Source organism: Asparagus officinalis, chromosome 1 (genome assembly GCF_001876935.1).
Source record: "Asparagus officinalis chromosome 1, Aspof.V1, whole genome shotgun sequence".
NCBI classification, from domain to species: domain Eukaryota; kingdom Viridiplantae; phylum Streptophyta; class Magnoliopsida; order Asparagales; family Asparagaceae; genus Asparagus; species Asparagus officinalis.
Window position 1 is genome coordinate 51,085,472 of NC_033794.1, and position 17,515 is coordinate 51,102,986.

At 35.2% G+C, this 17,515-nt stretch overlaps 1 protein-coding gene across 7 annotated transcripts in view; it reads left to right on the forward strand.

Annotated features, from left to right (window-relative positions):
- LOC109824094 (helicase and polymerase-containing protein TEBICHI) overlaps positions 993-17,515 on the forward strand; it is a 26,793-nt gene continuing 10,270 nt past the window's right edge. For all 7 annotated transcript variants that reach the window (XM_020390640.1, XM_020390618.1, XM_020390632.1 and 4 more), the window contains exons 1-15: positions 993-1,098; positions 1,187-1,500; positions 1,977-3,075; positions 6,646-6,710; positions 8,391-8,496; positions 8,577-8,777; positions 9,422-9,622; positions 10,210-10,371; positions 10,510-10,749; positions 12,539-12,751; positions 12,909-13,259; positions 13,378-13,530; positions 15,043-15,264; positions 16,351-16,569; positions 17,189-17,306. In XM_020390640.1, the coding sequence (XP_020246229.1) occupies positions 1,063-1,098; positions 1,187-1,500; positions 1,977-3,075; positions 6,646-6,710; positions 8,391-8,496; positions 8,577-8,777; positions 9,422-9,622; positions 10,210-10,371; positions 10,510-10,749; positions 12,539-12,751; positions 12,909-13,259; positions 13,378-13,530; positions 15,043-15,264; positions 16,351-16,569; positions 17,189-17,306 (3,700 nt within the window). In that variant the 5' untranslated portion in view covers positions 993-1,062. The remainder of the gene's footprint in view (positions 1,099-1,186; positions 1,501-1,976; positions 3,076-6,645; positions 6,711-8,390; positions 8,497-8,576; positions 8,778-9,421; positions 9,623-10,209; positions 10,372-10,509; positions 10,750-12,538; positions 12,752-12,908; positions 13,260-13,377; positions 13,531-15,042; positions 15,265-16,350; positions 16,570-17,188; positions 17,307-17,515) is intronic.

The window sequence follows — 17,515 nt, forward strand, 5'->3', positions numbered from 1 at the left end:
GGTTTAAAAAATGGTGCAATGGGTTGGAGATGTATTACTATTTGATCTGACTTTTGCACCATTTTGATGCAAAATTTGCACCATTTTGATGCAATGGGTTGGAGATGGTCTAAGCCCCTTACTTTTACTCTAGGTTTCTAAGAAGTCCCTGACTTAAAATGCATTTTATTTTAAGGGCCTGTTCGTTTGCCTTAAAAAAATGGGAAATCAAAGAAATGGAAAATGAAGAAGTGTTTTGGAGTGTTCGGTTGGCTAAAAAAAAAGGAAATCAAAGAAATGAAGATGAGATGAGATGAGTTGTCACATTATTATTGGATGATGTGAGTGATTTTTTAAGAAAACTAGTTTTGATGTTGTTCGGTTGGCCAAAAAAAATAAGGAAATGAATTATAAGAAACCTATTTCCTGTAGTTTTCTTGTTTTCTTTTGTTCGGTTCATTCTTAAAAATAAGAAATGAAATGAGATGAGATGAGTTGTCATTGTATTATTGGTTGATGTGAAGAAAGATTAAGAAATGTGTTTTCACAACTTTTTGGGATGAAATGGAAGAAATGAAATGTTAATGAGATGAGGTGAATTGTTATAATATTTTATTCGATGATGTGAGCGATTTGAAATAATAAAAAGAGATGAGTTGAGTGATGTTTGGATGAAAATAATATTTTATTAGATGTGATGGATGAGTTGTTAGATGAAAATAATATTTTATTAGATGTGGTGGATGAGTGGTTAGATAAAAATAATATTTTATTAGATGATGTGGATGAGTTGTTGGATGAAAATAATATTTTATTGGATGTTGTGGGTGAGTTTTAGGGATGGAAATGAAAGAAATTGATTATTTTGAGATTTCCACCATTTCCATTTCCATTTCTTGCTTTTTTGAAAACAAACAAACAGGCCCTAACAGCAAGAGTAAAAGTCAGGGGCTTAATAGGATACCTTCTCCCTGGGTCCGGGACCCTGGGCGGTTCTTTATTTTTCGTTCAAACCCGCAGTGAGGCCCTCCCCCAATTTACATTCCCTCTCCTCCCCCCAAACTCCGCTCGCCCCACCCTCAAATGTCGTCGTCGTCTCCTCGATCCCGCATCGATCAGGTACCCCCCTCTAAACCCTACCTTAATTCCTCCAATCTCTGTCATGATTTCGTCAAATTCTGACCACGGTTTCTTCTTGCTATGCAAGTTCTACGCTTCAAGGAAGAGGAAACCCTCGTCATCCTCCTCAAAGGCGCCAAAAAGCCCTACCCATGGATCGACTCCCTCTCCTGTTAAAGGTTCTCTCGATACCTACCTCGTCAAATCTCCCCGCGACGCCACCGGGCAAAATCCGATCGTCAAGAGGAATCTCACCAAGGAGATCCATCTGTCGTTGCCTTCTTCTTTGATGAGCCGAGGTTGCTCGATAAGCAAAGAGGAGGAGGAGAAGGCTGTTGAAAATGTTGGACAGAATTCTGAGCTCAAAAAGTTTGCTGCCGATTTCCTTTCTTTGTACTGCAGGTCAAAAAATCAAAAAAAAAAAAAAAAGCTTCATTCTTGTCTCGGGTATTGTTTTGGATTTTTGAGATATTATTGATCCCCAAAGCTCATCTGTTTTGAAATAATTACTTAAGACCCTTCAGATATCCCAAATTAGTCCCCGACTCCCTGCAGTTTAAAATCAACAAAGTCATGACGGCTAGTTTTTCTGTTATACCCACATGTCTTCGGGCTCGAGGACAATAACTACTTCTAAACCCATAACTTCGAAGCTGGGGTTGAAGACAGGAGCACAACAGAAAAACTGACTGTCTCCACTAGCGTTGGAGTTAAACCGGAACGACTAATGTGGGATAGCTAATGGGTTTATGGAAACTTATTCCGTACTATCAAGATTTGGAAGTTCTTTCAATTTTAGATGATATTTGAGGAATTATATCTCAAGAACCCTTTCCTTTTTGTTGGCGACGCTCATAATTCTGGCCTTTATTTCCCAGTGACCTGCCATCAGCTGTGAACGCGGAGCCTGAGATAGAACCGAAGGGGCAGAAGAGGAACGGGAGCCCGACTCTGTTACTTGCTTGTAATAAAACTTGCGGTAAGAAGCATTGTCTTTTAGATCAACCTAACTCAGCCCAGGAATTAGAGGATGCTTCTTCTAGTAAAGATCGTGTCGTTGAGACCTTGAAAACTGAGCAAAATAATCAGGAATTAGCATGTAAGATCAGTGGTGAAAGCGACGGCGGTAGAATTGGGTGCATGAGTTTGAGAAAATGTAGCCATACTCCGAATTCTAGTTTAAGTAAGAAGGACCTTGTTGCAACTGAGACACCTAAATCTGTGTCTAGGAGGTCTATGTTCTCTCCAGGAGATGAATTTTGGGACGAGGCAATTCAAGTTGCTGATGGATTTTTTGTTCCAGCTGATGAGATGGTAATAAAGGACGAGTCATCTTGTGTTGCTCCTCTAAACCATTGCGCGAAACCTATTGAAAAGGATGTTGATGGAACTGGGATTTTATCCGAATCTGTGAACCATAATAATGGTTCACCGTTGCCAGTAAAGCATTTTGACTTTTCTCGTGAAGATAACACCGTTGTCGAGAGTACTTCCCATTGTCGTGTTAAAGAAGTTGTACCTGTAACTGGTTTAGAGAACAAGTCGGCTGATAGAGCTTCTTTAAGGCAAAATGGATTTCAGGCCTCAGATGTCGAAGCACTAAGGGAGCAACAAATTTGCTCTCCAAAATCAAAGTCTAGTAGTGCATCTCTTTTATCTGAAAAGTTAGGTCAAGTCATAGAGAGCGATCTTGGTTTAGTGGCGAACAAGAGGAGAAGTGGGGTTTCAACTCAAACCAATGACGCTGAGCATATGCAGAATGATAAGATTCCATCTAGTTGTCTGCCAGTGACTGGTTGTAATGCTGCTACCGAGGCAAAAAGTTTCAGGTGTAGACCAGCAAATGTCATTTATGAAGAAGCTAGAACTCCTAGTTCTATTCCTTTAAAGGATCAGTTGCAGCTATCTTGTTGGCTTCCTTCTGAAGTATGCAGCATCTATATGAAGAAAGGCATTTCAAAGCTTTATCCTTGGCAGGTTTGTTGTTGGACTTTTATTGGATTCTTTTGTCTACGGCCTATGAAACCTGTAGAAGTCCCATAGAAGGGATAAACTGATATTTGCATATTTTCTTTGTTTATTATGGAGTATGATGTTGCTCGACCTCCCTAAGATACAATAACCCTTTTAAAAGAAGTATATACATGTACAAAGAAGTTATGTACAAGTCCTTTCAGAGATTAAGAACATTAGGTTGACACAAGAGTATCTGATGAACTTATCATTTAGCAGTTGGTTCTTACATTAGCACAAAGCCTTTGAATATTACCTTGTTTTAGATGGAACATAAATTTTGTATTTCTTGCTGTTATAGTGCAATTTCAATTTTTTGTTCCATAAAAAAGACTTGTAAATCATTTATTTATGTTTTTCTATATTGGTCTGTTTACGAATAGATATCCTTGTTTGTTATGCATATTCCAACTATTTTGGTCTAGCTCTTACATATCAGTCCATTTTGTGTCTTTGTCCTCGTCTACTGTATCTTACATTGCTGTATCTTCCATCTATTCTAACCTTCTGCCGTTTCTTCTCCTTAGCTGTAATGGAGAAGTTTGCACATGCTCTATTTTTGATTTCTTGGACCATTACTATACATGCTGATAGTGTCTTGTGTTTCTTAAACAAATTTGGTATTTTTTTGAATGCAGATATTTCTCTCACATACTATTTATATTTTTATTTTCCTTATTTCACTACATTTCTACTTGCCCATCTTGATTTTATGGAGTCCAAATGTTTTCTCCTTTTCTCTATATAATGCTATTAATTTTAATTATTGGATACTAGCACTTTGTTGCATGCGCTGCGTGCATGACATAGCACATATTTACGCATTATAAAATGTTGCTAAATCGTATGCTAATATAAATAGGAGTACGAAAAATTATTGGAAAAAGTGATAGAAGTGTAAGGTAATTCACAAATTAATAATGTTTTATTTAGAATATACTTTTCACTCTATATACATGTTAATCAAATTTTTTATACTTCTTCCCTTGCGACATGTGCAATAGACATGTTTGAATGGATATGGGAAAAATTGTAAATTAGATAAGTTTCTTTAGACAAATAATGTTCAAGATTTGCAGGAATCTCCTTGTTATCAAATAAAATGGGTTAAAAAATCATCAACATTAATATTCACTTACTTTTCGACTTCCACACAAAATGTCCATCGCAGGTTAACTTGAAATGATTTGACCCATTTCATGAGCCATAGAAAAAAAAAGAATTTTTGATAATTTGTAAATAGTAAACTTACCGGTTCTAGTATTTGATCTTCTATGTTGTTGAAGAAGATGAAGACGTTCTCTGTGATGTGATGTTTCTTTGGATCATCGTCCGTTTAAAAGTCTATGCTGAACATAATAAAAAAAATATTTTTAACACCTTAGTAATATTAAAAAAAAATTAGCATAAAAAGGAGGGGGGCAAGAAATGATTTCGTCACTTGTAGGTCTTCATAGAAAAAACCAATGCGTGTGACACCATAATAAATATTACCTAAAAGTGTGAGAACTAGAAGAAAAAAAAATAATAAACTGACTACCAGAAAAACAAAATTAACGCCAAGTGAGAAGGAAGTGTTGATTTATTTCTAGACATGTAAAGATTTAAAAAAGTAATCATGATGGTCCTGAACAACAATACATGACATAAAGGTTTGAAAAATTCTAACCTGGCTACTAGATAAACAATAGCAGCAGAAGGAGTTTTGTTTGAACTCAATTGTATCACCTATAATTCTAGTAATAATGAAGAAGCTTTCTTAATGACGTTAAAGAGGATATATTTTTTGAGTGTGATCTTAAAGTTGCCGTGCATATATTTTTTTCCTAATAAGAGATGTAATTCTTTATCCGTATAGAAAGTTTTTGGAAGTTTCTTCGAGACGTGAAACTGTGGAAAAAGGGAGAAACGTGGGTGAAAAGGTTAGTTTGGGTTTTGTTTTATTGGTGTAGATACAGAACACATGAGGGCTCTTGAAGACAGGGATTTCAGTTATTCTGAATATTTCGAAACTTGTCCCCCACATAAGCTTTAATTCATTGTAATTTGTGCAGACATTTCTTGGAATTTTTAAAGTGTGACAACACCAAAAATAGTGATAACAAGCCCACCTTTTAAATATGGTAATAGATTGATATTTCCTTAAACTTTAAGGCATCCTTGCGGGCATATTTTATGTTTAGGGGCTGTTTGGTAGGCTGCAACTGGAGTGGTTGCAACTCCAGTTGCATGCAACTAGGTCCAATTTGACTAGTTGCATTTGTTTGTTTTGCTGCAACTCACAGTTGCAGTTGCAACCACAGTTGCAGTTGCAACCACAGTTGCAAAACAATCCTTAGTTGCAACATATGACTTACGTCAAAAATGACCGCAAGTCATAGTTACAACTTAGTTGCAACTGAACTAAATTTATTAAAATCAAAATCATTACTTAATATTTCAAAAATAAATTCATTAAAGGTTTAAAATAATCTTTTAAATAATTCTTATTATAATAATTTCTTCAAAAACGTTTTTAAAAAAAACAACATTAATCTTTTAAAATAATTATTATTATAATAATTTCTTCAAAATAATATGTTAGTTTTAAAAGTAATATATTATCTTTAAAATAATATATTATTTTTTAAAATAATATTTTTTAAAAAATAATATATTTTTAAAATAATTTATTTTTTGAATAATATATTTTTTCTAAAATAATATATTTTATGAAAAATAAAATTTTCCAGGAATACTATTATTTTTCTAAAATAATATATTTTTTAAAAGTAATATAATTTTTCTAAATAATAATTTAAAATTAATATATATATTTTTTAATTAATATATATTAAAATAATATATTTTATCGGATAATATGTTTTTTGAATAATATTTTTTTTAATAATATATATTTAAATATATAATTACTTGAATAATATATTTCTTAAAATAATATATCTTTCTAAAAATAATATATATTAAAAATCATATATTTTTTGAACAATATATATTTAAAATAATATGTTTTTTGAATAATGTATTTTTAAAATAATATAATTTTCTAAAAATAATATATATTTTAAATGATATGTTATATTATTTTTAAAAATATTATATTAACTTTTAAAAATATATTATTTTTTTAAAATATATTATTTTTTTTAAAATATATTATTTTTTAAAATATTATATTTTTTAAAAATATATTACTTTTTAAAAAATATTATTTTTTAAAAATATTTTATGAGTTGCATATGTTAAGTTATAAGCATAATCAAACAGCTACAACTATAAGTTATAAAATTTAAATTTTAAACCAAACAATTGCAACTGTAGTTGCATGTAAGAAGAGTTGCAACGTCTCAGTTGCATGCAAGTGACACTTGCATTGCAACTCTAGTTGCAAACAACCAAACGCCACCTTAGTCATGTATTGCTGTTTATCTTTTATTTTTTCTTGGGTGGTTAAAAGCAGCAAATTAGGTGGATGCAATTAATGTCTTTATCTTTTATATACTCTTATTGCGTTTTTATTTGTCAAAATTGTAGGTTGACTGTCTCCTTGTAGATGGCGTCTTGGAGAAAAGAAATCTTGTTTATTCTGCATCTACAAGGTATTTTCATAATTGCTTTAGAGTGTATGTCAAAGAAGTTTCTTATTATGGCCTTATTTTACTAAAGATGCTGTCTTCGACATTTATCCGGTGGGTAAATCTCATGGAAACAATAAATTGAGCACGATAAGAATTGTAAAGGTGGTTTGCAATATGGTGTAGTTAGTTTTTTATTTTTCATATTTTTGTCTTCCTCTCTTACTTAACTATAAGGAAGTTACACGGGTGCTGATGATATAAACGTTCTCTCATTAGAGTTGTCTTGTTGTTTTCAGTCCGCTTTTTCATCTTCATTTTTTTAAAATTTTCTTTTTTAGTGGTAATTTCCATGCCGGATAATGTGAAACTCTTGCGGCCATTTGCTTCTTGCATATTTGATTTTTTTAGTTTGTTCTGGTCTGCAGTGAGCGTCCTGACTAATTTTAACTTTTAAGTGTGTGTTTGACTGGAAGTTCTTGAAGGAGTTCAACTAATGGTATATCTTAGTACCAGGGACCTTACTGTGGTACTGATTGTATAGTTGCTGACCAGAATGATATTTCTTAGAGTTGGCCGCTAGGGTCCTGGCTGTGGTCCTGATTATATTTTTACTGACAGAAATGTTACTTGGAGAATGAGGTGCCATGTCATGGAGAAATCATCTTTTAAATCTCGGAGGATGAGTTTCTTGCCCCCTTGATACTGTCTTTTATTCTGATGCATTCCTACCTGCATTGGAGGTTGTGTGGTCTTGCCATTTGTTGCCTGCATGTTATTGTAGCTTTATCATTCACCATAGCAAATGGAGCATTGACATTTCAATTGCTGGTAAAATGTTTGGATTGTGAAAAAGGTAGAACTGCCCTATCTTTTTAACCTTGGGCAAACGGTTTAAACTTTTAACCTCAAGGCTCAGATTTCTTTACCAGACGTCCTATCTTTACTTGAACTGATATTTTATTTTCTCCTTCTGTTGGATTATGATGCTCACTTCTCTTTCTGCACTAACTTTTTTTTGTTGCATGAGCTTAGACTGCAACAACTGGGAATGTAGGCTCTCCTACTTGCCAATTTGCCTTTTATGATCTACCAGACTGCCACTTTTCTTGTATGTGATCAACTTAGTTAATCTGCATTCCGATTAGAGGTTTGATATATTCATTTGTGAAATGTCATCAATATGATCTCAATTAGCGTTATGCTTCCTTGTTGCCCCTATTGTAACAAGAATAATTTGATGATGATAAGTTCTGTATCTGGAGAAAATGTCATATTTTTGTTTACTGTCTATACATTTGCTAGACGTGATCCCCTTTTGCTACTTCTCTTTTAGAGTTCTGTAGGAGCGCTGTCAGACGTTTTAATTTGGTTTTGCAGCTTGACGTCTTTTATGCTTCTACACAAAGGGGCAAGTTCACAAGAAAAGTTAAAATAAAATTGCATGCTTATTGGATGGGGGAAAAGCATATTTCTTTTTGTTAGATTCGTCCTTTCTCATCATGTAGTGCATTCCTTCGATGTTCTATTAGAACATTTATTGTTGGTTCTTATTTGTACTTTGTCTTGAGTATTTCCACTTGGAATAGGTTTTCCCTTCAATATCTTCGCATGTCCTTTATCTGTCATGACTGCTCTTTTTCTGTCATGTCTTCTACAATATTAAGTATTCTCATGCTACTTTTTATTTTTATAACATTGCAGCGCTGGTAAAAGCTTTGTCGCTGAAATCTTAATGTTGAGACGAGTTATATCAACTGAAAAAATGGCACTTCTTGTACTTCCTTACGTATCAATTTGTGCTGAAAAGGTACATTTATTGTGTTTGATGTCATTATTGTCAGCAGCTTTTAGATGATCTAGTTTCTACAACTTTGATTTTTCAATTAGGCTGAACATCTGGAAGTACTGCTCGAGCCACTTGGAAAGCATGTGCGCAGCTTTTATGGAAGTCAGGGTGGTCGATCACTTCCTAAAGACACGTCTGTAGCTGTGTGTACAATTGAGAAGGCTAACTCCTTAATTAACAGATTGTTAGAAGAAGGCCGCCTTTCTGAGCTTGGAATCATTGTTATAGATGAACTTCATATGGTAAGCTGTCCCTTCTTGGCTCCTGACCTTGTCTTCAAGATTTTAGTTCTTCACTGCGTTCCTGCGTTCTATCTTGATTCATACATATATACTGATTTTTAAAGTACGATGCAGTTGAAGTGCTTAATTTGGGTATGTAATTTTTATGTTGGCATTGTTAGTTCTTACTTTGGTTTGTTTGCTTTCATCCACTCAACTATAGCACTTCACTTTCTAGGTGTATTAGATAGATACTTTGTAACTGTTGAAATCTAGTAGATTATTAGTTGTAACTAGTTAAATCTGTGAGTTATTGTGTTGTTGTGCAATTCCTTTCCACCACATATTCTGCACCAGAAATGTGAGGGTTGCATGGGCACTTATAAGATATGTTATTCCTTTACACCACATATCCTATCTGGAAATGTTACCAAGTCTCTTGTTTTATACCGACTGAAAATTTAGACTTCCAGTGTAGTAAAATATATTAGTTAGTCTTTGTGTGAAAATCATTATTGCAAAAAGAAGGATCAATCATTTGGTTCCAGAATTTAATGGAATTAAGAATTTATTTGATAGGTTTGCGGCTCTGTATGCTTGTCTTCCTATAGTTCCTTTTATGTTCAAAGTTCAAACATACTCACAGTTTGTAGTTACCATGGTAGGTTGGTGACCAACACCGAGGATACCTTCTAGAGCTAATGTTAACAAAGCTTCGATATGCTGCTGGGGAAGGAAACTCAGAGTCTATTAGTGGTGATAGTTCAGGAAGCAGTAGCGGAAGGGCTGATCCCTCTCATGGCTTGCAGATTGTGGGGATGAGTGCAACCATGCCAAATGTAACTTCTGTTGCCAATTGGCTCCAGGTGAGTTAGAATTGATTATTTTTATTTTCCCTGTTAATTTTCATAATCTAACATCAATATTTGGATCAGTATAAATCTGTAAATCCATAATACTAGATAAAGGAACATGGTCTGTTTCCTAATTTGGTATTTGGGATTTTGACAAACCCCTCTGTTTTCCCTTACCTTGAGCAAAGGCTTAGACAAGGATCACAGTATCGGTTGGTGAATAGCAATTAGTAAAGTGCGGGATTAAATTGTCTGACATGTTTATATTGCTAAGAATCTTGTTCTGAATGATCCAAATATTTTCTCTCTTGTAGTTTTTTTTTTCTAATCTGTTAGATTTTAATCATGTTCGACTTTTGAGTTTTATGAAAATATGAGTATTTAGTACATTATCTTATATGATTACTCATACTAGCAGTGGTATGTCCCTTAGTTCTAAAATATGACGATTCTCTTGCTTCATATCTTATAATCTATACGTCTGCTGTGATTTCCTTTCAATGTCAGTATCCATGGTTTTTATTTTTAATGAGATTTCTTTACAACCAGCAGAGTAGAGTCATTATACATGGACTAACATTTTCCGACTAAATTGGCAGGCAGCACTTTATGAGACTGATTTTCGGCCCGTTCCACTAGAAGAATATATTAAAGTTGGACATAATATTTTTGACAAAAAGATGGATATTGTCCGGATGATGCCTAAATCTGCTGAAATTGGGGGTAAAGACCCAGATCATATTGTGGAATTGTGTAATGAGGTACTATGTTATGTTGATTTTAATACTATTTTGCAGTCAATCGTTTTGTATTTTTCCTTAGTTACTTTTTTTTTCCACTAAGGTTGTTCTTACTTTTGTTATGTTGACAAATTTCAATTATTACAATTACTAATCCAGGTTGTTCAAGAAGGTCATTCTGTGCTTTTATTTTGCTCCAGTCGTAAAGGATGTGAATCAACTGCAAGGCACGTGTCTAGATTCTTAAAGAAATTCTCTCTTGGTATACACACAGTTGATTGTGAGTATAACGATGCTTGCTCTGCTTTGGAAGCATTGCGGAGGTGTCCTGCTGGGTTGGACCCTGTACTGGAAGAAACAGTGCCTTGTGGTGTTGCCTATCATCATGCTGGGCTCACGGTATTTCAAATATTCTACTTCATTCTCACATATATTTGTATTTGCCTGATATACACATGCCCAATTTACCATCACCATTTTTGACCCAGGCACGTGTTTTTCTTATCCTTGTTCTTTTTGATATGTGATGATGAGGAACGACAAGATGGAGATTTCTTGAGACAATTATTTGGATAAAATAAAATGAAAATACAAATGTTGGAATTACATTCTTCATTCTTCATTTAATAAAGTAAAGATACAAATGTTGAGCTTCACACCCGGGCACTTCACATGCTAGGCCACTCATATGCCCAATACTACCTGTTTATGATGCACGGATACAGATACGAGACACAGATACGACACGGACACGGATACGGGATATGACAAAATCCAAAAAAAAAAGGATACGGGGATACAATAAGGATTTAAAAAAAATATTATTATATATAGATGGAACGTAATACGAAAATCTCGATTTAGTATAAATGAGTAACTTTCTCCATCATATTATTATATATAGATGGAACGTAATACGAAAATCTCGATTTAGTATAAATGAGTAACTTTCTCCATCAGATTTATGATAATAATAGTAATACGAAAATCTCGATTTAGTATAAATGAGTAACTTTCTCCATCAGATTTATGATAATAATATGATACCGGGCTGTTGCTTGAACTCAAAACCGGAGAAGATGATGATGACATTGGTGGTGGTTGTGCTGGATGGGGAGGAGGAATGGAGGGTGGACTTGAGGAGTCGGAGGAAGGAGTCGGTCGGCGGGATCGGGTCGGAACAACGGAGCGGTCGGCGGGATCAGGTCGGAACAGCGAAGGTGATCGAATCGAACATGAGTGAGTTTAGAGATTGAGAGAGAGGATTAGAGTTAGGGTTAGAGTTTTTTCTTTTTTTCTTTCGTCTGAGTCAGCTGAGGATCGAATTGAACAGGAGATTTGAGAAATAGGGATGATGAGTTTTTTAATCGAACGGTTTGGGTTGGATTTTAACAACCAAACCCGCAACCCGCAACCTGAGTGGATCGGCCTTCAACGAATCCGAGTCATGTCTGAGCTCCTTTGACCGTGTCCGAGTCTAATTTGACCGTCGACCCACGTCGGATACGGATTGGTCGTGTCCGACACATGTCGTGCACGTGTCGTGACGAATCTGTGTCCGATTCGAGTCGGACACAGATTCGTGGCCTCCGGGGGCGAATCCGTGCTTCAGAGCTACCTGTAATTTACATGCATGGTTTCTCACAAACATTATTCTCTCCTCCCTCTAAAATGAAGACCACAACCTTTTTTAAAGGAATAAAACAAAATCCTAGTCCTAACTAATAGCTAAAATTAAATGAAACATCCTAACAAAATGACGAATCCAATATCTATATAACAACTTCATAACCAAATATCTCAACTAAACAAAGTCAAATCTTAATTTCTAATGTGTCCTGCATCAACATGCCTTTGTGAATCACTAATATGACCATGCCAACTTGTAGGCACTTAGGAAGTCACTGCCACCAACTTGTTGTAAAAACTGTATTTTGTTATCTTTGTCTATGCCTCTTCTTTGCATTTGCCATGCACCTCTGACATTTTATCTTCTTGTGATAGTAGAGTTACTCTCTTATTTAATTAGATAATTGCCTGATTCCCATTTTCTATACATCTACTGTTACTGCTTGTATGCTGATCATTTGAGTTAAAATCAGCAAATGAATGATGAGCACAGATGCTGTAGTCAGTCCATTTGCATCATTCGTTTTGCGTGACATGTGATTTTTCTACTGATTTATAGGTTGAGGAGAGGGAGATCATTGAAACTTGTTATCGAAAAGGAATCATCCGTGTATTGACTGCAACATCGACGTTAGCCGCTGGAGTAAATTTGCCCGCTAGACGGGTAATATTCAGACAACCACGAATTGGGCGTGATTTCATTGATGGTACGCGATATAGACAAATGGCTGGTCGAGCTGGTCGGACTGGAATAGATACAAAAGGAGAGAGTGTATGCCTCACTCTTTTTTATGCCTTCATTCTTAATTCTTCGCAACTCATTTTGTCATAGCTTACTAAATGTATATAGGACCACCAGATTTTCTGTTTACCACTTCTTGTGGAGGCTTTGTTTTATTGAGATCATGCCCGTTTTCCATTTTGCTCAGGTACTTATATGCAAGCCAGAGGAGGTCAAAAAGATTATGTCTATCCTTAATGACAGTTGCCCGTCCTTGCAGTCTTGTCTATCAGAAGATAAAAACGGGATGACTCATGCCATCCTTGAGGTTGTTGCTGGTGGAATTGTTCAAACTGCAAGTGATATTCATCGATATGTAAGATGTACTCTTCTCAATTCGACCAAACCATTTGAAGAAGTCGTAAAATCAGCTCAAGATTCCCTTAGGTGGTTATGCCATAAGAAATTTCTTGAATGGAATGACGAGACTAGGTTATACAGCACAACACCTCTTGGCCGAGCAGCTTTTGGAAGTTCTCTCACCCCTGAAGAGTCACTTGTATGCATGTTTGAAACTTATCTTGTTTTATGCTATGGAGAAACAATGCTTCCCTCTAAATGTAACTATTCATTCTTCACAATGCATGACTGTTTTAAACATTCCTAAAATTCTTCAGGTTGTGATAGATGATCTTTCGAGGGCAAGGGAAGGCTTTGTTCTTGCATCTGATTTGCATTTAGTTTACTTGGTGACACCTATTAATGTTGAGGTTGAACCTGACTGGGAGTTGTACTATGAAAGGTTTCTGGAACTAGCTCCCATTGACCAGGTAAGCCCTACTACTGTAAATATTCATGCCTGAACCAGCAGAATGAATTTCCTTTGCAAAGAACAGTTATTGCCATGGATTTGCATCTTGCAAAAGGTATTCACAATTACCAGATATCTTGAATTAAGGTAGTAATGCAGCTATAAATGCGACTTGTACATATGCATTTGCATGCATATACAAATACCCGCATGCATAAGTATATGTTTAAAGGTTGACATGACATATTAACATACTCATTCTTTTTCTTCCACGTGTAGTTTTATGAGATAGCTAGTTCTCTGAAATAGACAGAGTGCTAAAGGTAGATCTAGTTCTGTTATGCTGGGTTAATGCCATTCTCAATTCATGTTTTGTTTAACTTTTAATCTAATATAAATGGTTTGGGTTCAGATCATAGCCATTACTTGCTTTCTGGGCATTGCTATACGAGTTTCTGTTTTTGGTATCTATTTGAACAAACGCTGCAACCTGTTTTACAGTCTGGGCCATTCACAAACCTAATCTGGCACATTTACCTCTAAGTGGGGCCTCAGTGACTTTCCTTATGAATGAATTAGGCAAGCTCCGATTATTTACATTTTTTTGTTTGGTAACTTTAATCGGTTAGATGCTTTAATATTTTGTTATGGAAAGAATGTGCATACAATACGGCTACCACGTGTTATGCATTTTACGTGTAGGCATTTGTGGTCACCATATCTTGCAACTTATTGATATTATCTTTTCTACAGAGTTCTATTATGGTCCTGTTTTTGGCTTAAGCATGTAAATGATCTAATCTCTGAACATATGCCTGCATTCATACTCTTAAATTTGCAAACACACAGCTTTCTGATCATATTGAAACAAAAATATATGACGCATGACCAATTGTTTTCTGATATTTAATCACAAATTTGCAAGTATGATTGACTTGAGATATGTCAACTTGACAATATGTATCTGTTGAATCGACTTGGGATATGTCAACTTGACAATATGCATCTGTTGAATCTAAGTACTTCTTGTGTTCTTAGGCCTTTAGACTTGGATTTCCTTTATGGCACATACTATGTGCCTCATATATCCATATATCATGACAATAGCACGCGCACGTGTTTGTTCGTGTATCTTGATACAATGTGTGGCTGTGTCACATGGTTAAACGCCATGTGTCTAGATACAATTGCATGGTTAAGTGTCCTTATTCAGGATACAATGTTCACATGGCATTAAATGTTTAATCTCTACTATAAATAAGACTAAAAGAGGAGAGGGCTAATTAACCTTTCTCCTTCCGTATGTATATTTCAACATGCAGAAAGTTTTCACACTCTTGTTCGATCATAGGTTCTCGTGCCACCTTAATTTCCTAGGAGTTCAAGTTGAAAAATAGTATAGTGTGATACCTGGTTCAGGCTCAAGCTTGTGGTTTTTTGATATTCACTTTGGTTGACAGGGTTGGTTCTGTTATCTTCTATTTTAACTTCCCTTCGTAGTGGTGCTGATCATTTTCTATAACAAATGTAGTCAGTTGGCAATCGTGTTGGGGTAGCTGAGCCTTTTTTGATGCGCATGGCCCACGGTGCTCCTCCTCTTGCAAAAGCAAGATTGAGAGGAAAAAAGAGCGGTCTTGGTGACAATCTCCAAAACCGGATCACAGCAAATGACAATGCTTATATTGGTAACGAACAAACACTTCGTGTGTGCAGGCGATTCTATGTCGCTCTCATGCTGTCCAGACTAGTTCAGGTGATCTCATCTTTTAGCTAACTTACTCTTACCTTGATTTGGGATAATGTGTTGGGGCTATGATCAGTTGACATTGAGTTAAAATATCACGTTGCTATGGTTTTAGAGTGTTCAGACACATCTATTTGTTGAATAGTAGCAGTGAGAACTGACTCTATATGGGTTTATTTGGAAATAAATACAGGACTGATACTTTACAAGTATCTGTTTGAATATTTTAGGCTATATATGAAAATTTTAAGCCATTCAATAATGGAAAAAATCATCTGTTTTTATAATAGAGGGCGTACAATAATTTCTGCATTTGCTTCAGGAGGATCCAGTAGACAAGAGGATCAGTTTCTGACAAGTATAGGATGTATGCATCAAATTTTTATGTCACAGTTTTCTGCTTTCGATTGCATTTAGTTAGGAAGAGGCTAAGACTATCATACATCTGTTTGGTCTTGATGCGAATATTTGACTATTGTAACATAACTAGATCATACATCCTCAAATTTTCGTTTGACCTTATACCAATAGTTAAGAGTGTCAAATACCATAACAAAACAATTATGTCCTTGTAATAAGAATTCACTGAATTTATGCTGATTAACATCTATAGTTTATATACAATTGAAGACAATTGGATATTTAATATTTTAAGAAACTTTAGCAGCCTTTCATTTTAAAAGGATCATTAGGATGTATCTTAGCAAGCAAGGTAATCAACAATCAGTTATAATAGCAGGGTGGAATTTTAAGGGCAGAAATTTTTTGATTACCTGTTTCCCGTAAGCTACTTCTGAAAATTTCTTGTGGACGATAAGGGTTCTCTAGAAAGGAAAAGCTGTTGCAATAGGATACTATATTCCATCCCGAGACACATATAAAGGAAACTAAACATATGAAGCAAACTCCCATTATGTTTTTAGAGCTTCACCGAGTCAATGTTTTTTTGTATTCTTAGTGAATACTGTGCCGATACGTTATTTTATTATCATTTCTTTATCCTGAAATGCTGAATGCATCCAGGAGACCATCTTTCTTTTGCTTGCCCTTATGTTTGCACAATGGTAATTATTTGTTTATGATTTGTCATGTTAGGAAGTCCCTGTTGCTGATGTCTGTGAGGCCTTCAAAGTTGCTAGAGGCATGGTCCAATCTTTACAAGAAAATGCTGGTCGGTTTGCTTTAATGGTATCTATTTTTTGTGAAAGACTTGGTTGGCATGACTTTGAAGGACTTATTTCCAAGTTTCAGAATCGAGTCTCCTTTGGTGTAAGGGCAGAGATTGTGGAACTAACTACAATTCCACATGTTAAGGTAAGTTTACTTGTCACGCTCAGCCTGAATCTTGCAGACACACGCGTGCACACACACACTTACTCACTCACTCACTCACAAATCGACACACACACACACACACAAAAGGAGGAGGGAGGGAAGGATTCGGTTAGTTCTTAAACAGTTGGAGGCAAATTATTCCTGTTCAAATTCACTGCTTTATTATGCATCTGAAAGATCCTATCCGTTAAAGTTGGTCTATATTATTTAAAATATTTCAAAGTACTAAAATCAAATTTGTTATAGTTTACTCATGCATCACAATGCATAAGGTGGACAGTCCAAATAATGATTTTTTATTTTAATGATATAAAATACTTAATTCCACTTTTGGCCATCAATCTTGCACTTATCTCATGCATGCCCAAAAATACTTGAATTGGGATTTATAGTCTTTTTAAATGTGTAGATCAACTTTAATAAAGTAGATTGAAAACAAGATGCCCCAGCGTTGAACTCTTGTGAGAAAGGATTTGACTCCAAGTCTATTCAAGTCTATGTATCTCTTATACATGTATTGTGTTGGGGTGTATAACTTCTGTTGCCACTTGTATAACTTCTGCTTTGGATTTCATGCCTTGTTTTTTTTATTCTTAAGGGGTCAAGAGCAAGGGCGCTATATAAAGCTGGTCTGCGCACTCCTCTGTCCATCGCTGAAGCTTCCATTCCTGAAATTGCAAATGCACTTTTTGAATCTTCCTTGCGTGCTGGACAAGGTGCATGCTATTAGTTAACTTGGACTTGAACTATGTTGTTTGATTCTTTTAAGTGATTCTATTTTTTGGTTGATCACTAGGAAGTTCTAGACTACCATGTAGATAACTACGTTTATTGTTCAGAAGGAGATATGTATCAAGATGTGATGCTTTCTTCTTTTATGCATATCTATCTGTGTGTATGTGTGCAGGAGTAGGGTGGGTGTTTT